Source organism: Pieris napi, chromosome 13, assembly GCF_905475465.1.
Source record: "Pieris napi chromosome 13, ilPieNapi1.2, whole genome shotgun sequence".
Classification (NCBI taxonomy): Eukaryota; Metazoa; Arthropoda; class Insecta; order Lepidoptera; family Pieridae; genus Pieris; species Pieris napi.
Genome location: NC_062246.1, coordinates 6334262 through 6356732, shown reverse-complemented (window position 1 = coordinate 6356732; position 22471 = coordinate 6334262). Strand labels below are relative to the sequence as shown.

The following is a 22471-nucleotide window of genomic DNA, read 5'->3' as shown; positions in this document are numbered from 1 at the left end:
AAAAGTTATTGTTATCAAGGTAATACTTTATTTTAACGCAATAGGAATTAATTTTAATTTGACAATTAATCACTTAATTACTTAGTAATTAATTTTAACTTGAAAATTAATTAAATTAAATGACTAAGAAATTAAGTAATAAATTTTCAAGTAAAATTTATAACTTCCTAAGGGGCATTTACGAGTATGTTATTTGAATTATACAAATTATGAATTGTCATATTATTACATCCGAGTAAAATTATTTTTTACGTATATTATCTTATCTCGAGTATAGTAGTAATTATATATCAAGTGAAGCTATTTTTTCTATTAATTACTACCACCTGTGCGACGCTTTCAAGCCATTGCGCATGCGTCGAATGTTAGTGTTCTCAAACTGAATAGATGCGGCACTTTTATTCTCACATAAAAACCACGCTATTTTCTAACGATGAATGTTCGTCTATCACTTTAGTTGCAAATACGCCCACAAAATATTTAAAATTGTATTATTATTAAAGTCGTTTAATTTTGTTCCTAATTACATAATAAAAACTTGTCTTTTCATTGTATGATTTGCATCTATATATTTTATGTTCGCACACCTCATAAACAATATGACGGTGACTCGAAGCCTTCGAAAATTATATTTACTAAAACTTTTTCGGCGTATACATCAATTTAGTTTTATTTATTTTTTATGTTGATTTTACAGAACTGCGTTCCAGAATATATACGATATCCTTAAGGACCAAGGCAGTTGCTTCGCGAGTGTCGGAGGAAAAGTATCTATATACGATGCATACAGGACCCTTACTAAAGCCGAAAAATGGAAGCCATGGGTTACTGACGTTGAAAGATATATATCTCCATACCATGACAGTCAAGTATATATAACATAATTTAATTCACTCTAGCAAAGGCTAATTATTACTTCTTCATAAAAATTCTTGAAGTCATTTCTATCATAATTTTTTGCTAGGAGGTCCGCCATAATTTAGCGATGGTGGTAGATTGGATTAATTTATTTCCAATTCATTACATTAGCCAAAGAAGCACATTATTCCACTTTATGTACTATTAAAAAATTATTTTAACAACATTACTTGGATTTTTAAGTTTTTGTTTAAGTAAAAAAATTGTTATAAACAAAGTATAAATATTTTTTTAACTTTTATGGCACGATCTTGTTAAATATGTATGTAAGAAAGGCTCTACGAAGCGAAAAATTTTTACGACCATTATTTAAACATTTTTTTTCACTTACAATTAAGACGGTCGTTCGAGAAAATTTCGTTAGTTAACAATTATTTAACTTGTTGAAAAATTAACTTTAAGTAAAATTTTCAACGGGAATAAATTAATTATAGTGTTCAGAACACACCATAATTTTTTCAAATTTAAAAAAAAATATTCAATGCCTTAAATAAATTAATTAATGTGCCATAGTCGCTTTTGACGCCACGCGCGAATCCTAAAAATGTCACCCGCAGACCTATTTTTAGCGTTCAATTAATATTATAAATAATGGAGATAGAGTTCCGGGAGTTAGGAGTTTTTTATTGGAAATTTCATCTTCTTTCAGTATCTTTATTTGAAATTTCTTAAATATTAATAGTTTTTTAAATATTGGCAAAAAACTAAATGCCATTTTTTTTTCATCTTTAATTGTCTATAACTTTTGCAATTTTTTATGTGCTAATACATGCTTTTGGCACATTTTTCTAGACGTCATTCCGGATCCAATGAGCTATCGCACATAATTTTAAGAGCAGTATCTCTATTTTGTACCATTTTCAACTTGTCGACTAGACTACATATAAAAAACGATTAGCAATACAATAGATTTATGTATGTGTTTTGTGACCATTTGTTTGTTCTAATAGCCAAGTAGGTTCGCTTCTCTGCTTGACAGACGGGGTTTTATAACCACGGAGCTGAGAGTTGCACTCATGTAACATATACATAATAAAACCTTTATCTCATTTTAGCTGTAAAGGTAAGATTAAGATTCGGAGTAAAAATAAAGCGTGATTCATACCTGTATGTTTAACAGGTATGTTTAATCAACAGATTTATGTTTTAAATCAATTTATTCACCATTTGACATGTCGTCATAGTGACGTATTTTTATATTTTGATTGTAACAGGTTTGTTACTAAATTTACTCTGACCAAAGATACATTGTATCTTTCATATAAAATAAAAAAAGAAATTGCTAAGTTATTAGCATATAATTTTAAAGAAACTACTACGGTGACATGTAGTAAAATTGTCACGAAAAATTTACATTTAAAAAATTTAAACTAGCACCTAAGACAAAAGCCAAGCCAGCACTATTAAATATTGTGTATCAAAATCTACAAGGTTTGGCTGGCAAGGAATTAGAATTAGAACTGTTTACAAAAAGTCGCGAAATTGAAGTTATTTGTATTACAGAACATTGGCTAAGAAGTTATGAAACGATTGTTATTGACAACTTCCAATTGTGTAGCGTATTCATGAGAAGTAGTTCTATTCATGGCGGATCATTAATATTAATAAATAGTACTGTCAAATCGAAAGATCGTAAGGATATTGTAAGTTGTTCAATTGATAGAATGTGTTATTGAATTATCTTGTGTAGAACTGGAGAACTATGTTATAGTATGCGTGTACCGGCCCCCTTCCGGAGATTATTACAATTTCGAGTCAGTAATGGAAGATGTACTTAAAAGACTGACTAGAAAACGAAGGTCGGTCATTATTTGCGGAGATTTTAACATAAACATACTTGAAAGTACTTCAGTAAGCACTAGATTTATTTCAATGTTTAAATGTTTCAATTTAGTAAACCAATTCTCTGAACCAACAAGAATCACCTCCCATTCAGCAACTTGTTTAGATAACATATTTTCGAGTGACAACCCTATTTCTAAATCAGTAATAACAAACCTTACTTCTGACCATTGTGGTCTGATAGTTGGCTTCTCTGACAAAATATTTGATGAAGCCAAGCACGTTAAGTATCGCCCCATCACAAAAAGTCGCATCGAAAGTTTTAGGCAAAATATTAATTCTAAGGTTTGTGCAATAGATACTCTGTTCTAAATAATTCGGAGAGTCAATACAAAAGTTTGTTTAATGTTATTCAAAATGAGTTTGATAGTATTTACCCATTAAAGACTGTAAAGTGCAACAAAAAAATCAAGTTTGATGACTGGGCCACGAGTGGTATTTTTAAGAGTAGGAATAGGCTTTATGAATTATATGCATTAATAAAATATAATCACAACGCAGTGTTTATGGAATATGTCAGAAATTATTCCAAAACCTTTAGAAAAGTTTGCAAATATACAAAAGCATTGCATATACGTGAGAAAATTAAGAATTCAAGTAATAAAATCAAAACTACTTGGAATGTTATAAATCGAGAAACAGGAAACCTTAAATCCCGTAATAATTCATTCTTTTTAAAGGTAGATGATAAGATTATTGTTGAAAGCTCAGAGATTGCTGGTATTTTTGAAGATTTCTTTACAAACATACCTGTAATTACTACATCTTCTCTAAATTCCTCTCCCAAAGAGGCTATTAGTTTTCTTAAAAGTCATGTACCGGAATGCAAAATAAATTTTCAGTTTAAGCACGTTAGCGCTGGTGATGTAGTTAAAACTTTTAAATCTTTAAAATTAAAACATTCTGGAGACTTGTGGGATGTTTCTGTACGTATTATTAAGGACATTATAGATATTATTGCCCCAGATCTTGCGTATATTTTTAACAATTGTATTGATGAAGGAAGTTTTCCAGATTTAATGAAGCATAGTAAAATAATACCTTTATTTAAATCTGGATGCAGGACAGAACCTACTAATTTTAGACCCATCTCAATATTGCCAACTTTAAGTAAAGTTTTTGAAAAAATTATACTAGAACAATTAATTACATTCTTTAATACAAACAGTCTTCTACACAACGCACAATACGGTTTTACTAAAGGTCGCTCCACTACCGATGCTGGAATAGCTCTGTTACGACATATATTTGATGCATGGGAGAAAACTCAAAATGTACTGGGAGTTTTCTGCGATTTGTCCAAGGCGTTTGATTGTGTTGATCATGAGACTCTGCTTTGCAAACTTGACCACTATGGTATAAAAAATGTAGCTCTTAACTTAATAACCTCTTACCTAAGTTGTCGAACTCATAAAGTTGATATAAATGGAACTAAATCTTCGGGATCACACATTAAAATGGGAGTCCCGCAAGGATCAATATTGGGACCATTTTTATTTCTTATATATATTAACGATTTGCCTTCTTATGCAAAGCCATTATGTGATATTGTATTGTTTGCTGATGACACGTCCTTGATTTTTAAATATATATAAGACAAATATTGACGATGTGAACAATGCACTTTCTGAAATAGTGTGCTGGTTTTCTGCAAATAATTTACAATTAAATGCCACAAAAACAAAATGCATAAGATTTACTTTACCTAATGTTAAAACTACAACTATAGAGCTTAAATTGAACAATTAAAAACTAAATTTAGTTGATTCTACGGTATTTCTGGGCATTACAATAGACCAAAAACTTCAATAGAGTCAGCATATCACTAAACTTTCTGACAAGCTTAGTTCAGCGGCATACGCTATTAGGAAAATTAGGCAACTCACAGACGAGGAAACTGCCAGAATAGTATATTTTAGTTACTTTCACAGCGTTATGTCGTATGGAATTCTTTTATGGGGCAAAGCAGCACATATACAATCTATTTTTATCTTGCAAAAACGTGCTATTAGGTCAATTTATTGCTTGAAACCAGGCACTTCACTTAGAAATTTGTTCAAGAAAATCGATATTTTGACGGTACCTTCCCAATATATTTACAACTGTATCATTTTTGTGCGTAGTAATATTAGTTCTCTTTTAAAGAACAGCGACATTCACAATAGGAATACAAGAAATAAGGGAAAACTTTTCCAGCCGTCTTACAGGTTGCAGAAAATAAATACTTCATTTATGGGCCTAAGTATACGCTGCTATAACATGATTCCTAGCAAAATATTGGAACTGCCTTTAAACAGATTCAAAACACATATCAAAAAAACCTTAATGTGTAAAGGTTACTACACAGTCAATGACTACCTGGAAGATAAAAACGCTTGGCAATAGTTCTAATTATATTCTTATAATTTGATTTGTTATCTTTGAAGTGTTATGAATATGTGTGTAATGGTGAATGTGGTAAATCACAGAACAGATTTTAATTTTTTTTTACTTATGTAACTTAAATGACGTTGTGGTTTATGACATTTTCCTTTGAATAATTGTAATGTAAAGGGAGGGCAAAACTTGCTGAGTTTCTTGCCCGTTCTTCTCAGAACAAGGCCTCCTGGTAGTTTTGCGAACGGATAGCGTAGTCCTGCTCTTTCGTGAATTTTGTAAACGTTGTTGACATTCATAAGCATGTTCTAAGAAGCATCTAAATTGAATAAACGTATTTTGATTTTGATTTTTGATTTTTAACTCTAGAATATCAAAAGCCTGGAGTTCTACCTACAATTGGAACCTACCACAAATTTCCGTTTAATTAAAAATATACTCTTTTCAGGATTCCCTTAAAGACATGCAACAATTATTAGACAAAACTGGATTTACTATAATAAAATTGGAACATAAATTGATATTTCACGATTATGAAAATCTAGAGAATTTCAAAGGTAGGTCGACGACAATCGAATGGGAAAAGAGACACACACACGTTAACAAATTCGAAAACATTTTTATCAACTTTAGACTTAAGCAAGTATTAGCAAAATAAAAAAACAAACATAAGCCACAAGAATGTACACTTTGTATGTACAATCAAACCTTTAATAAAGCATGTTATAAGTCTCACTACACCGTATCATAACATGAGCGTACTATGAACGTGTCAGGTGCGGAAACGAGCACAACTCTGTAACCGTAGTATCTGGATATCTTATACACGATTTATCTGCGTGTTGTCTCTGTATAAATATTATTAATATATTCGTGGATATTTTGCAAAAAATCCTATCAAATGTGATGGTATTTCGTACTTTTCCACACACAGTTATGGTGGCAGACTCTTTTAGTGGTCACAGGCCTACACCTACTGTGTATATATATATATTATGGAATCGGCCGAACAAATAATCAATGAGCAGAATTATTCTCATAACTGATGTTGCTTGACGTGTTCCTTGCTATTCGTCCTAAGTTTCTCTCTACGTTCAAATAAAAATAGATCAATCCTTATAGTCCAGTCAAATTATGGCTAAAAACGGGTTAAATAAACATGAGCGAACACAGTTTGGGGATTTTGAGGATCGATAGGGGGGTGTATTCTGAGCATAAATTCCAATTTGAGGGGTTGTACTGAGGTCAGCTCAAGGTCATTTCGATGGAAACGCGTTTAATTCGATATCTCGAAAATGGTTAGTGTTAGGCGAAAAATTGTAGAGACCTTTTCTTTTCCTAACTAAATTTACTAACTTTTTTATTTGAAACTTTTTTTTATAACATTAATATTTTTCAAGTTATTACTCCCGCAAGGCAGAAATTTTACTTTTTTTTCAATTTTTCGTCGTTTTCTCCCTAACCATTCAATTTTATTAAATTTTACTGATCATCGAAGTGTAGATCTTTTAATTATGAACAATTTTGTTCTTAAACATTTTTCCGTAATGCCAATACCTTCGGAGTTATAGATTACTTTACCGAGCGAAATCCGCGCCACTGTCGCAATATAAAAAGGTCAATCGATTGAACTACATATTTAAAAATTAGGTATTTAATTTAGGTAAATTTGGGTAAGAAGTAAATTAAAAATTAAAACTGTTTCACACATTTATTGATAGAAAAATAGATTATAAAATTCGGAATATTAAGCACCCGAGGTCGATGGAAGTGATTCGTGAATATTCGTGGTCCTGACGGTATCGGGGCATTCGTCATCCTCGTCCATTGCGTCAAGATCATCATCGTCGATAACGTTCGCGACATTCGAACAATAGTTCTCTTGGCAATTGGTGCAAATTACTGAGCAAAAGAGGCCGGCCTTTCTGCATCCGCACGCTTTGCCGCATTTGGTTTTGCATTTGCACGCAATCGATCTCAGTAAATTATTAATCATAATATATGATTAATAATGATAATTAATCAGTAATTATTAGCCGATAGCGATGTCATTGAAACCAGCTCCGGATAAATTAGGACGACGTATGCCCCGATACCGTCAGGGCCACGAATATTCACGAATCACTTCCATCGACCTCGGGTGCTTAATATTCCGAATTTTATAACCTATTTTTCTATCAATAAATGTGTGAAACAGTTTTTATTTTTAATTTACTTCTTACCCAAATTTACCTAAATTAAATACCTAATTTTTAAATATGTAGTTCAATCGATTGACCTTTTTATATTGCGACAGTGGCGCGGATTTCGCTCGGTAAAGTAATCTATAACTCCGAAGGTATTGGCATTACGGAAAAATGTTTAAGAACAAAATTGTTCATAATTAAAAGATCTACACTTCGATGATCAGTAAAATTTAATAAAATTGAATGGTTGGGGAGAAAACGACGAAAAATTGAAAAAAAAAGTAAAATTTCTGCCTTGCGGGAGTAATAACTTGAAAAATATTAATGTTATAAAAAAAAGTTTCAAATAAAAAAGTTAGTAAATTTAGTTAGGAAAAGAAAAGGTCTCTACAATTTTTCGCCTAACACTAACCATTTTCGAGATATTGAATTAAACGCGTTTCCATCGAAATGACCTTGAGCTGTCCTCAGTACAACCCCTCAAATTGGAATTTATGCTCAGAATACACCCCCCTATCGATCCTCAAACTCCCCAAACTGTGTTCGCTCATGTTTATTTATTTCGTAATTTGACTGGAGTATTAATATTATTTAAATGATAAGAACAATTTATTTAATTTCAATAATATATGAAGGGTGTACATATGCAAGTTATAACACGTATACAAGTTACGTGCCTCCTTTTAGTATTTGGGAAAATGCAAATTAATAAATGTACAATTATTTTCAGGTGCAATAATGTCTGTGTTGCCTTTCAAGATCCCGGATGAGTTACATGACGATTATTTTATAGACTTAACCCAAGAAATGCAGATAATTGACACTGAAAAGTACAATTACAATAAATCTAGTAACGATTTTGTCTTTAATGCGCAAGTACTCGTTTTATATGTTGAAAAAAAGTAATAATATCTGGATTCGTTTTTTTTGCAATATTATTGAAATGTAACAATGAAATATAAATTATATTTAATATTAATTTTTATTGAAATACACAAACATATATTCTATGTACAAGAGGTAATAAATTTTGTAAAATATTATTTATGTTCGATATACCAATAACTTCTTCCATTAGAAAGAAGCATCTTAAAGTTGAGTAGAATAAACAAAACAAGAAATGTTGACATTCGTAAAAAAACAAAACTTACAGATGCACTTGTACACGCACGCTGTAAGGCATAAATGGAAATGGGCGGGTCATATTTCTAGTGCACGGGATAAAAGATGGACACTAGAAATAACAAAATGGCCAGTTCATTTAGCTACTGGAAAGAGATGTATAGGACAACAAAAGAAAAGATGGACAGGTGACATTATAGAACTAGCGGGGGAAAACTCGATAAATGTTCCAACTTCCATAAGACAAAGAGAAATGGAAAAGAAAATCTAATTGTTAATCGTTTGACCTAAGATAAACAATGGTCCTTTAGAGGCATCTAAGAATGTAGAGTAATTGTTAAGCGATTTCAAAAACCCGAAGGTGCGAACTGTTTTTTGTACATGTTTCATAATGTCCAATAAGGTCTTGACTGGTCACGGTGGTTTCTTGTCGTATCTTTACAGGTTCAGGGTTAGACAAAGTGCTGCCTGTCCTTGTGACGATGCAGCTGAAGAGACAGTGTTGCATGTTCTGACCGACTGTCCCATGTATGGATACGACAGGTATAACGCTGAGCAAGCTATGGGCATGAGGGTAACGGAGACGGGTTTGAAGGGAATAATGCTCAATGTTAGGTTGAGGGGCATCTTTTTGGGATTTGCTGTGAGGGTCATGCAGGGGGTTGTCAAAAGAAATAGGTAGTAGTAGAGTAGTAATATAGTAATAGAAAGTAAACATTCGGGTTACCAATACATTTATGTAAGCTTTTTAACACCTCCGACGACTATATAGTCGGGGAATAATCTGGAAACGTTTATTAAAAAAAAAAAAAAAAAAAAAAAAGGTCATTTTCATTTTCATTTTTCATCATTGATCATTTTCATTTTATTAGACAAGTACTTTATTGTAATAAAATAATATTTATTAGTCACTTAATATTACAAAATATACTCTTAGAAATCACAAACGATAAATAATAAAAGTAACAAAACACTCAACCTAGGAAGTTTTATTCCTTACAAAACAATTTTTAATTAACTAAAATACCACAATGAAAATTATACGCAACCAGAAGAACATATTTTACACAACGCAATTAAAAAAACAAAACACTCCCGCGTCTGTCACGTCCGAGCGCCAATCGCCGCATTTCCGGTGTTCCCAGTTCCACTCCTCTCTGTTACCCCTCACTCGGTCCGACTTGCTCTGTGGAGATTGTTTTATAAGACGGCCGTTCCTGACAGTGCGGCGTCCTCGACCGCAGCATTACTTGCACCACTAGCATCAGAGCCATTTCTCTCTTCATTTGTTTCATCCCTTGCAAACTGCTCATTATTGTCTAATGCAGTCTCTGAAACATAGAAGGAACTTGTAAGTAATTTACCTAGTTTAGTGTTATCTGAAGCATATATCCTGGATTAGAGGGATGAAAAATGACATTTATCTCTATTTCTCAATTACCAGTACTATGTGCGCAAGCGTGCACTCAAGCGCACACAGATAAGGTCTATCAAAAAGCAAATATTACAGAATTAGATAGCTTCAGACTTAACACGAATAAAAATAAAACTCAGTATCTTGCAATACACTGTCGTAACGACAGCGGCTTTTAGTGCTCTCATAAGCGACAATTTGTTAAAACAGAGTCCCATACATTTTGCATGTTCTCTAAGTGGCCTAAACACATTAGCACCAGAAAAATTTGTAACAGAGACCCATACCTTTGCATGTTCTCTATGTGGCCTAAACACATTAGCACCACTGACATCACTCACCAGTCTCAAAAAAAACTGAGCACGCATCCGGCGTCCACTCGCCTTGCCACAACATCATATTTTCAGCTGCAGCTTGGGTCTTTTTCCCATAGGAACCAGCTAGTAGCTCTAACTCGTAACGGTGGCACGGTAACGCGCGAATAACCTTGTAAGGCCCGCGCATGCCGGAGTCCAGTCCATGCGCAGCCGGTGATTTGTGCAGTCTTGCTCACAAACACAAAGTCTCCGACAGCAAAAGTGAGTGGCTGCCGTCGACCCTCGTAAACGTAGGTATCCTAGCGCTGTTGATTGGTTGCAAGGAGTTCCGAAGCTCGTTGTCTGCGAAGAGTTAAAAGAGCCTCCCGATTGGGATTAGAGTTAGTAAGTGCCACATCTCGCACTAACGATCTGATGACTGGAGTAACTGCGTCAATACCGACCAGTAACTGTAGTGGTGACGTCTGCGTGGTACTTTGCTTGGAGATATTCAAAGTGAGCTGCATCCTCCACAGCACATCGGACCATTGGGAACCTTTGTTGCCTACTTCAACACGTAGCATGTTGAGAACTGTCCTGCAGTACCGCTCCGCTTGCCCATTTTCACGGTGCATACCAGGCGTGATAAAATGTATCGAGCATCCCAAATCACTGACCCAATTTTGGATGTAGCGCTTTCGAACATTCTAGCGCGATCACATACTATTGTAGACGGCGTACCAAATAATGACACCGCATTTGAAAAAATTCGTTTTAGCTCGTCAGTGTTTTGTCTGTACAGAGAGTAGAGCAAACAATACTTGGAAAATGCATCCACTATAATCAAAACTTATTTGAAACCGTTTGACTCTTGGAGCGGCCCTAGGACATCGGTATGTATAATAGAAAAAGGGATATCTGGCTTTGTCCAGGATTGAATCGGTTGTGACGGAGCCCTGGGAACTTTTTTATATGCTAAACATACTAGACAATGACTTATGTACTTTTTTACAAACTGTCGCAAACTAGGAAACCAAAAGTGTCTTAATATTAAGTCAGTTGTTCTGTCAGTCCCAATATGATCATGTTCATCGTGGAACACCCTCAACAAGCTGAGTCTGTGACCCTTAGGGATGTAACACAAGAGTCGCGGGTTTTCCCCAGTTGGTGTAAATTTGTAGTACAACAAATCATTTTTTATCGCATACCTAGTATCGTCAAGCTGCCCGTCTCTTAATCTAGAAATTAACTCTCGTGTCTTCACATCAGCGGTTTGAGCGTTCTTCGCCCAGCTGCTTGGATTCCGAATATGAGACACATTGGCAGTGGAAAGAGGAGGATTACGGCTCAGAAAATCTGCATGTTGCATTAAAGCCCCTTTTCGATCTAAAGTAAAATTAAAATCTTGTAAATATACCCACCAGCGCGCAACTCGAGGCAACAGATCTTTTTTACGCTCCGTCAATTTTAATGAATTGCAATCAGTCACTATTTTAAAGGCTATACCAATCAAATAGTGGCGGAAGTGCTGGAGCGCACGTACGACAGCTAAGGTCTCCAGCTCATAGCTGTGGTACCGTGACTCTGCGCCCTGGGTGGACTTACTAAAATAACCGACAACCCTCTTTCTCCTACCGGCATGTTCCTGTAACAAAATAGCACCAAGACCAATAGCACTTGCATCTGTGTGAAGTTCCGTAGGCAGCCGGGGATTGAATATCGCTAAAACCGGTTCATTTGTCAAACAGTGAATTATATAATCGCGAGCAGTATCCTGCTCAGCACCCCACAAAAATGGTAACCCTTTTCTTAACAACTTTGCTATACATGCCGTCTTAGAAGCATAACCCGATATGTAGCGACGGAAATATCCCGCTAAGCCTAGAAACTGGCGAACTTCCTTGACATTTGTGGGTTTTGGAGATCTAATAAGTGCATCGACCTTCCCCAGACTCGGCCTAACCTGACCATGACCGATCAATCGCCCCAAGTATTCAATTTCTGAGTCTAAAAAGGTACATTTTTTTAAATTAATAGAAAATCCCGCTGTTTTTAATGTATGTAAAACTTCTTTCAACGTGTCCAGGCCTTCCTCTACTGAATTTGACAGTAATAAAACGTCGTCTATATACGTAAGGGCTTTGCCAGCATCTAATTAATGTTTTTAAAGTTTTGGAAATGATTCTCTGATAAACAATTGGTGCATTGGCCAACCCGTAGGGCATTTTCAAATATTCATAATGTCCTTCAGGAGTCTTGCTGATTGAGTCATCGTCCCTCATTGGCACCTGGTGAAATCCAGTGGCCATATCAAGACTGGTGAAGATTTTATAGCTGCCAAGCTTGTCAACATGGTCATCGATTAGCGGCAAGGGAAATCTCTCCTTGACAGTGATAGAATTGAGCGCCCGATAATCGACGCACATTCTATCACTGCCGTCTTTCTTTTTGACCAAAATAATAGGACTAGCATAGTCAGACTGAGACTCCCGAATTATACCCTTACTGAGCAAATCGCTGACAATGTCACGAACTCTATTCTTTTCATCTATCGAAAGTTTGTAAGGACGATGACTTATCGGGGTAGTCGAAGTTAATCGAATTTCCATGCTGCCTGTGTTCACGGTGGAGGCCGCAGTGCCAGAGATAAATAAATCCGAAAATTCGTGAATTATCGTTAGTAATCTATCCCTATCTGCACCAATTAATGGGGTGCTGACACTCCCATCGACCACCGCGACCACATGCTGCACAATCGGTACAATACCAGACCTCACAAGCCGCTGTTCTCCATTACTTCGAATGTATGTCAAACCCTTTCGGTTCAGTACGTCGGTACCAATCAAAATGGGTGCATTTATGCACTGAGAAGGAACAACAAATAAATCTGTTTCTAATGACACTTCAGGAAATTCTATTACTGTCGTAATTAGAGAAGTCGACTCAATTTCTTGCCTTCCAATTCCACGCATCAAGCGATAAGTTGGCACTCTATTCAAATTAAAATATCTCAGTACTGACTCTGAAATCAAAGAAATATCCAACCCACTATCGATCAAAACATCGACTGGTACTTTTTGAAGTACTGCTGATATTACGTTACTTTGTTTGGGGTCAAGTCTAAGCAAAAATTTTCTTCATTGATTTTTTTATCACCACTGTTAGAACGCTGTTTTTGAAAACATGAATCTATCAAATGTCCATTACGCTTACAAAATGTGCAATATTTAACTGACCTATTCTGATTGTCGCTTAATGCAATTGGAGATGGTTTTGTGAAACTGTCACTCTGAGTAGAAGTCGTAGGATCAGCTCTAAGTTTTTTAGGCCAATGCCATTTATTATGACCTAATTTTCCACAGGTGTGGCAAGTAATTTTGTTATTATCAAACCTAGACGCCTCGCGTTTTCGCGTGTAAGACGGACCTGAACTACTAAAAGAACGAACGGTATTGTTAGATTGGCGGTTATCGTATTTAGGTTTTATATAAACAGATAAAAATTCAATCAAACTTTTGAGTGTAATTTAGCATTTGTGGCCGCGGCTTTTATTTGAGGATCGCTAATGCCTCGAACAACAATAGCGGTTTTCAGCTCATCGGATAAACCTTTAACGATATTAAGACGTAGTAAAAATTTACGCGCGTATTCCGCATAAGTAGAAAACTTATTAGAGTTTGTACTCATTACCTCAAATAATACAGAAGCCATGTCAACGTTACGTGGACATAACGATCTAAATTCTAGTTTAAAATTACTCCACGATCGATCATTTGTCACCCAATCGTTTAACCACAACTTCGCATCTCCTTTCCAGGTAGCTTTTACTTTATCCATGCTATTTTTTATTTTTGAACTTAAATATTATGATTTTGCAATCTTTTTTGAAATTATTTGAATACAACCTAACATATTCCCTAAGTCGTAATTAGCTGCATTATGGAGGTACGACCGGTGCCAGCTATTTTTACTATTATTACCTAAGTAACACTGAAAATGTTAAGAAAATGAAAAACGGCTTAATATAGAAAGTTGCCAGTCTGCAGTAACTGTCCTTCCATCTTCTAACACAACTGTCGCGAAATGATCTTTCCGACCAAATAATGAGGCAATCATCTTTTTTCCTTGACTTCTTCCTTTCTTTACCTTAGTTGGCCGCTCCTCGAAAGGAAACACCCACTGAGTAGATTGTCTTTTGGTTTCGGGTTCGTAGCAATATATCCAGATTTCAACACCTGTGACGATGTCAATAACAGCATTTGAGTCACAGCTGTTGAACATTTTTATCTAACACTAGCGGACCCGACAGACTTCGTCCTGTCAGAAAGATTTGTAATGTGGCAGTTTTTTGTTCCGACGTATTTTATAGTCGTGGCTCAAAATTTTCCTGAACAGAACCGTCACCCTGGTGATAGGGCGTTGTGAATAAAAAATAATTAAATGAAACATATTATATAAGGATTTAAAAGTAAGTAATTATTTTATTGTTAACGCTTTATTGTTAATCATGTGAATCAAACACTTAATGATTTGCCCCTGGGACTCGTTTATGGTCATAGCAAAAGCAAGCCGCACTGGAAACTGTAGTCGTTTAAATTCAAATGGCACATCAGTCGGAATCATTGGGATGCGCGGTATGAGAACATCTTCTCCTTTATACTTTCCTTTGAGTATAGTTGCTTCTATCACGTTGTTTAGTAATTTTTTTATCGCTAACCGTGTACCGTTGCAAAGACGCGGTTGGTTGATATTTCGCAACATTAAAACTATTGATCCAACCTTTAATTGAAGATTGTGATCCACCTCACAAAATCATTGCACCACCAATTCGGTTATTATTGCTTCGTAGATCTTTTAAGGTTCTGTCTAAAGCCTCCAAAGATTTTTTTATGTGCCATCGTACATTCATCCCAAACAATCAATTTACATTGCTGCAAAACCTTTGCCATTGCAGAGTTCTTCGAAACGTTGTAGGTTGGAGTTTCATTTCTTTGCATATTTAATGGCAATTTTAGTCCTGCATGGGCTGTTCGACCACCTTCAAGCAAAGTTGCTGCGATTCCCGACGAAGCGAGCGCAAGTGCAATTTTATTTTGTGAGCGAATTGTTGATAATATTAATGAAATCAAAAAAGCTTTTCCTGTACCACCAGGTGCATCTAAGAAGTAAATCCCTCCAGTTTCATCATTTGTTACTTTCATAAGAGTATCAAATAAATATTTCTGTTGTTCATTCAACTGTGGAAGATTGTTTGAATTAATTCTTTCAAAGTGTTGAGATCATACAGTTTTACTCGATGCAACTCTTGGTTAAAAGCATCATGCATTGGACGATTGGACGACGCGGTCAGGCCTAATTGAATTAATAGTTTCTTTGATATCATCAAGCACTTGTCCTCAATTGAAATCAATGCTTCATTCTAAATTTCTTCACTGATTTGTATATTTGGATTTCCCATTTGGAGTATTTGATACAAAATATCATCACTCATATAATCTTTGTACTTGATCCACAAATCAATTGGGTTTGATGGGAAGCATGTAGATATGATTATAGAAAACAATGTTCGTATTTGATGAGCGTGTGATGATATTACAGCATCATTGAGAGTTTTATCCCAATGAGCGTCATTTTCTAGCAATTGCAAACGTTGACAGGCTTCTCTGTAGGATCCACACAATTCACCATGAACAGTTCGTAAATGTTAATCCCAATTCGGTCGTCACGTTCTTGTGCAGTACGATTAGATCGGTAATTAGCTTGGTTTGTAGCATTTCAGGTCTACCTAAATTGCTTCGACTTATAGGAGGCATATCAAATATACATTATTTTGTCACTAAACACTCTGCACAAAACACTATATACGATTTTGTTTCAGTCGTTTATCAGTTGACAAAAGCAAACCCAGTAGATTATGTAACAGAAAATCCAAGAAAAACAACATTTGTACACCGGCAAATCGACATCAACACTTTTTTTTTTAATTTGATATGACTTGAAGTCAAATCCTTTAAGCCGTACCAATGTTTTATGTATTTAAAATTGTGATATTTAAAAAAAAACACTTTTGGTAACGCGGTTTGTGTTTGACGAATGTATTGACGTGAACACTGATGCATTCTTTCTTGCGTGCCGAAAGTAATTCATAAGCAACGCGAGTTTCGGAACGCGACATTAACGCGAACTCCTCCAACGATGTATTCTGTGCTCCAACGCACACACGCACACTGTTTTGATAGATATGATCTTTGACGTTAGGAACACACCTACATTGCTTAGACAACAGTGAGTGCTTGTAATTTAATATGAACTTTATTGAATAGCAATAAAGTTCAAATTGTCCTAGAAAACGTTTGTATGGGAAATAGAAAAGGGCTGGTTTTATGGTTTTCCCGGAAATTATTCGATTTTTTCTCGCCTTTTAACCCTTCCCTAGACCTCCACGAACATTTCAAGTCTAAGATAAGATAAATCCGTTCAGCCGTTCTCGAGTTTTAGTGAGACTAACGAACAGCAATTCATTTTTAATATCTAACATTTGGCGACACCAGTCCATGCGAAGGTGTTTCTGGTCGTTGGTTAAAGTATGGGGAATCCATCTGGTAAAAGCTTCCTGACGCCTAAATGTTCGTGTAATATTTTTTGAATTTGACTCATACCAATGCCTAGGCTTGCCCGTATCTGGTGATAGGTCACTCTCTTATCTTCCTCTATCATGCGTCGCACAGCACTGATGTTATCTTCAGTAGTCGCTATTAAAGGACGTCCCTCACGTGGATTATCATTGAGATTCCTACGTTCACGCTTAAACTCGTTAAACCAACTGTAAATAGTGGCACGAGATGGGGCTTCATTAAGAAATGCTAATCGCAGCCTATAATAGCTTTGTTGTTCAATAAGCCCACAACGAAAGTCATAATAAATCATTGACCGAAATTTTCTTGCGTTAGGTTCATTTTCACGTGTATTAAGAGTTTTAGATTTGCCGCCAATTCACAAAAATGAATGCAATATACTACATTAGGTTACCAAAGAGTTCTAAAATTGAAATTCAAAAAAGTTTTCATTAGAAATGTTTCTAACTGGCCAGTTCTAAACATTTTCACTGTTAGTATAATATTTACAATATTTAGTAAAATAACGCAATCATAAGCGCGTGTCACATGTAATCATCCGCTTTTGTTAAGTACGCCATCTTATAAAATTTATCTGCTTTCTATAGTACATGATAATTTAGTATCAAACAAATATTGTTTTAAGAACAGGTGGCAAAAGGGGAAGAGGCTTATCGGAGGTTGAGTGATAGTGTCCGCCGCCCATGGACACTTACATTGCCAGAAGCCTCGCAAGTGCAATCCTGGTCTATATTAATCATTTATGTACCTTGAGTTACCTCAACATGACAACACATTACAGTATAAATTAAATTTATCATTTTCGTATTATGCATAAATCATGCCATTTCGTTTTAATGTTCAGATTAATGTGAATTTGCCTTTATTCTGACGATAACATTAACCCTTACTACCCGACCGCTGCGCAAACGCTATCAGAAATTCGCCGAAAAGCACGCACGTACAATGCTTAACGTCAAATTGTATAATAAATCAAATTCTCTACAGAATACTCATGCATTGAAGTATCTAGAAGAATATAAGAATATAATCAATTGGAAAAAAGACTCAACGATCGTAGACATTGGTTGTGGCGATGGGAGATTGACATCAAAAATATTCAAAGAAGTAATTCCTACTTGCAAGACCATGACAGGCAGTGACATAAGTGAAGATATGATACGATTCGCAAATGAACACTATGCTTCGGAACGTGTTAATTTCACTACCCTTAACATAGAGGGAGAGCTGCCCGATCAGCTAAGGGAACGTTTCCACCATGCCATTTCCTGTTTTGCTTTAAACTGGTGTCTTCGTCAAGAGTAAGTACATCGTAATTACAATTTTTAATTTATGGTACGTGCTACACGGCATCTAAATAGCTTTTGTATTTTATACCTAAGTAGTTAGCCTTCTGTGCCTGACACGTTTATGATTTTTTGGGCATGTATGTAACCTACCTCCCCTCCAAGCCCATCATCGTTTTTAACCCGTCATGGTTTTTGTTAAATTTATTTAATATATATCATTTATACAAAATAAACATTATTATGACAACCGAAATTCTAATTATACGTTGTCATAAATGATTTTATGGCTGATTTACATCGCACTTAAAGATATCGCTTTGAGAATATTAAAATAAGGAAGGTAATTATTTATATAATAAGTGATTAGAAATAATTTTTATTTATTTTCTTGTGTACGAGAAACACAATATTCATTCAATTATAACTTATTACGTTCATTTTTAATTTATAAAAGTTATTGTTATCAAGCTAATACTTTATTTTAACGCAATAGGAAGTCATTAATTTTAACTTGAAAATTAATTTAATTAAATAACTAAGTAATTAAGTAATTAATTTTTAATTTAAAATTACTAACTGAGTAATTAAGTAATTAATTTTCAAGTTAAAATTAATTACTTCCTAAAGTGCATTTTATAGTATATTATTTGAATTATACAAATTATGAATTGTCATAATATTACATATGAGTAAAATTATTTTTGACGTAATATATTATCTTATCTCGAGTAGGTTAATGTAATACGTTTATAACGTACATTTATTAATAATATACCAAATTGAAGGTAATTTTTTTCGTGTTACACTTGATTTTACTCCTCATAAAATTTCCGTATCGGGCCTTATAACTCAAATCGTTTCTTAAGGAGTAAACTCTATATGTTTGTCTCTTTCTACATAACGCCTCAACTTTTCGTGTTACACTTGATTTTACTCCTTATAAAATTTCCGTACCGGGCCTTATAACTCAAATCGTTTCTTAAAGAGTAAACTCTATATGTTTGTCTCTTTCTACATAACGCCTCAACTTTTCGTGTTACACAAAACGCCTCAACTTTTCGTGTTACACTTGATTTTACTCCTCATAAAATTTCCGTACCGGGCCTTATAACTCAAATCGTTTCTTAAGGAGTAAACTCTATATGTTTGTCTCTTTCTACATAACGCCTCTACTTTTCGTGTTACACAAAACGCCTCAACTTTTCGTGTTACACTTGATTTTACTCCTCATAAAATTTCCGTACCGGGCCTTATAACTCAAATCGTTTCTTAAGGAGTAAACTCTATATGTTTGTCTCTTTCTACATAACGCCTCAACTTTTCGTGTTACACTTGATTTTACTCCTCATAAAATTTCCGTACCGGGCCTTATAACTCAAATCGTTTCTTAAGGAGTAAACTCTATATGTTTGTCTCTTTCTACATAACGCCTCAACTTTTCGTGTTAAACTTGATTTTACTCCTCATAAAATTTCCGTACCGGGCCTTATAACTCAAATCGTTTCTTAAGGAGTAAACTCCAATAACTTGTCTTGTCATTTGCATCTATATTTTATGTTCGCACACCTCATAAACAATATGACGGTGACTCGACGCCTTCGAAAATTATATTTATACGTACTATAACGGCGGATACATAAATTTAGCTATATTTATTTTTTATGTTGATTTTACAGAACTGCGTTCCAGAATATATACGATATCCTTAAGGACCAAGGCAGTTGTTTCGCAATTGTCGGAGGAAAAGTATCTATATTCGATGCATACAGGACCCTTGCTAAAGCCGAAAAATGGAAGCCATGGGTTACTGACGTTGAAAGATATATATCTCCATACCATGACAGTCAAGTATATATAACATAATTTAATTCACTCTAGCAAAGGCTAATTATGTATTATTTCTTAGTTAAAATTCTTAAAGTCATTTCTATTATAATTTTTTGCTAGGAGGTCCACCATATTGGATCGATGGTGGTAGATTGGATTAATATATTCCCAATTCATTACAATAGCCAAAGAAGCACATTATTCAACTTTCTGTGCTATTGAGCCACTGTCCCATGTGAAAAAACGATTAGCAATACAGTAGATTTATGTATGTGTTTTGTGATCATTTGTTTTTTCTAATAGCCAAGTAGGTTCTCTTCTCTGCTTGACATAGACTGTCTTATAACTTCTCTGTCTCTGAATGTCTCATAACTTCTCTGTTTTATAACCTCAGAGCTGAGAGTTACACGCATGTAACATATACATAATAAAACCTTTATCTCATTTTAGCTGTAAAGGTAAGATTAAGATTCGGAGTTAAAAAAAAAGCGATTTATACCTGTATGTTAAACTCTAGAATATCAAAAGCCTGGAGTTCTACCTACAATTGGAACCTACCACAAATTTCCGTTTAATTTGAGTTTAATTAAAAATATACTCTTTTCAGGATTCCCTTAAAGATATGCAACAATTATTATGCAAAACTGGATTTACTATAATAAAATTGGAACACAAATTGATATTTCACGAGTATGAAAATCAAGAGAATTTCAAAGGTAGGTTTTGTCGTCGAATGGGAAAAGAGACACACACACACTGACACACAGACTCTTTTAGTGGTGATCACTTTTGTGTGCCGTCCAACTTAAAACAAACGCAGTATATTATGGAATCGGCCGAACAAATAATCAATGAGCAGAATTCTCATACCTGTTGTTGCTTGACGTGTTCCTTGCTATTCGTCCTAAGTTTCTCTCTACGTTCTAATAAAAATAGATCAATCCTTAATATTATTTATGGTAAGAACAATTTATTGAATTAAATAATATGCGCCAAAAACGCGCATCCGAAAAGGGTGTTACATACAATATACCTTTTAGTCTTTGGGAAAATTCAAATTAATAAATGTACAATTATTTTCAGGTGCAATAATGTCTGTGTTGCCTTTCAAGATCCCGGATGAGTTACATGACGATTATTTTACAGACTTAACCCAAGAAATGCAGATAATTGACACTGAAAAGTTCAATTACAGTAAATCTAGTAACGATTTTGTCTTTAATGTGCAAGTACTCGTTTTATATGTTGAAAAAAAGTAATAATATCTAGATTCGTTTTTTTAGCAATATTAATTTAAATGTTACAATGAAATAGAAAATACAATTATTGAAATACACAAACATATATTCTATATACCCTTTCTCTTCATAAACTTTGTAAAAATTTATTTATGTTCTATATTACAATAACTTCTTCTATTAGAAAGAAGCATCTTAAAGTTGAGGAGAATAAACAAAACAACAGATGCATTTGTACACGCTGTAAAGCATAAATGGAAATGGGCAGGTTATATTTCTATAGCGGATAAAAGATGGACACTAGAAATAACAAAATGGCCAGTCCATTTAGCTACTGGAAAGAGATGTATAGGACGACAAAAGAAAAGATGGACAGATGACATTATAGAACTAGCGGGGAAAAACTGGAATAATGTTCCTTAAGACAAAGAGAAATGGGAAAATATGGAGAAGGCTTGTACCCCAAAAGAAGTCAAACACTAGACCAAAAACTAGACCACTAGAAAAGAAAATCTAACTTAACATTTTTAAAACTTATACTAACATAACAAATACTTATATCAAGAAATGTAAACTAACCAATTGTTATATGGAATAATTAATAAAGCTTTAATAATAAAAATAGTAATTACAATAACTTCTAAAAAGACACAGATGACAAATGTGTCTAGCTTGACCAATTGGTGAAGTAGCAATGGAACCTGTGGGTTCGATTCCCGTAGAACATGTAGTCAACAGGTTAATTAGAAAATCAATATAAAAAAAACTAATTGTAAAGTACTAGGTCATACAATTCTAAATAAAATATAATACCTAAGTCAAATGTAATAGGTTAAATCAAAACAACATTGTTATGAATAATGTAATTGTTGGTTTAAAAATATCAAATATAAAAAATATGTTTAGGTTTCCTAACTTCAAAGTCCATTCATGAAGTATAAAAAGTTGCATTGCGTGCGAATTCCTACTGTCAGTGACATTTATTGCCCAACGACTCAGTTAAAAATACGACTATACTACGCAGGCACGACCGGTGCCAGCTAAATTTACTATTATTATTAGTTTTTATCTATATATAAAAATGATTTGCTGTTCGTTTTTTCTCGCTGAAACTCGAGAACTGGCTGGACTAATTTTGCTAAATATTTTTGGACGTTTAAATTATGGTTTTAAGTTTAAACGATGGGAAAAATTATAAGTGAATAGAAATACTGCAAACGACAGTTAAATTTCCAATAAAAACTGATCCTAGCTAGTTGTATATATGTATTTATATAAAATATATATAGCCATCACAAACTTATGTTTCTTAGCTGTAGTATGAGGTC

At 34.3% G+C, this 22471-nt stretch overlaps 2 protein-coding genes and 1 long non-coding RNA gene across 4 annotated transcripts in view; 2 read left to right on the top strand and 1 right to left on the bottom strand.

Moving 5' to 3' along the window:
- Nucleotides 1-8365, top strand: part of LOC125055338 (juvenile hormone acid O-methyltransferase-like) — a 43195-nt gene extending 34830 nt beyond the window's left edge. The window contains exons 2-4 of one of the 2 annotated variants that reach the window (XM_047657771.1): nt 698-869; nt 5585-5693; nt 8053-8365. In XM_047657771.1, the coding sequence (XP_047513727.1) occupies nt 698-869; nt 5585-5693; nt 8053-8228 (457 nt within the window). In that variant the 3' untranslated portion in view covers nt 8229-8365. The remainder of the gene's footprint in view (nt 1-697; nt 870-5584; nt 5694-8052) is intronic. The other variant, XM_047657774.1, reaches the window with a different exon arrangement.
- A 1036-nt stretch (nt 8366-9401) lies between these two features.
- Nucleotides 9402-12399, bottom strand: LOC125055354. The gene is made up of 2 exons (XR_007117868.1): nt 10200-12399; nt 9402-9775 (listed from the first exon to the last, which is right to left on the bottom strand). It is a non-coding gene; the product is annotated as an uncharacterized LOC125055354 (long non-coding RNA).
- Nucleotides 12400-17654: 5255 nt separating this feature from the next.
- Nucleotides 17655-21231, top strand: LOC125055337 (juvenile hormone acid O-methyltransferase-like). The gene is made up of 4 exons (XM_047657770.1): nt 17655-18090; nt 19755-19926; nt 20513-20621; nt 20989-21231. The coding sequence occupies exons 1-4, from the start codon at nt 17735-17737 to the stop codon at nt 21162-21164; spliced, it is 813 nt and encodes a 270-aa protein (XP_047513726.1). The 5' UTR covers nt 17655-17734; the 3' UTR covers nt 21165-21231.
- The last annotated feature ends 1240 nt before the right edge of the window (nt 21232-22471 follow it).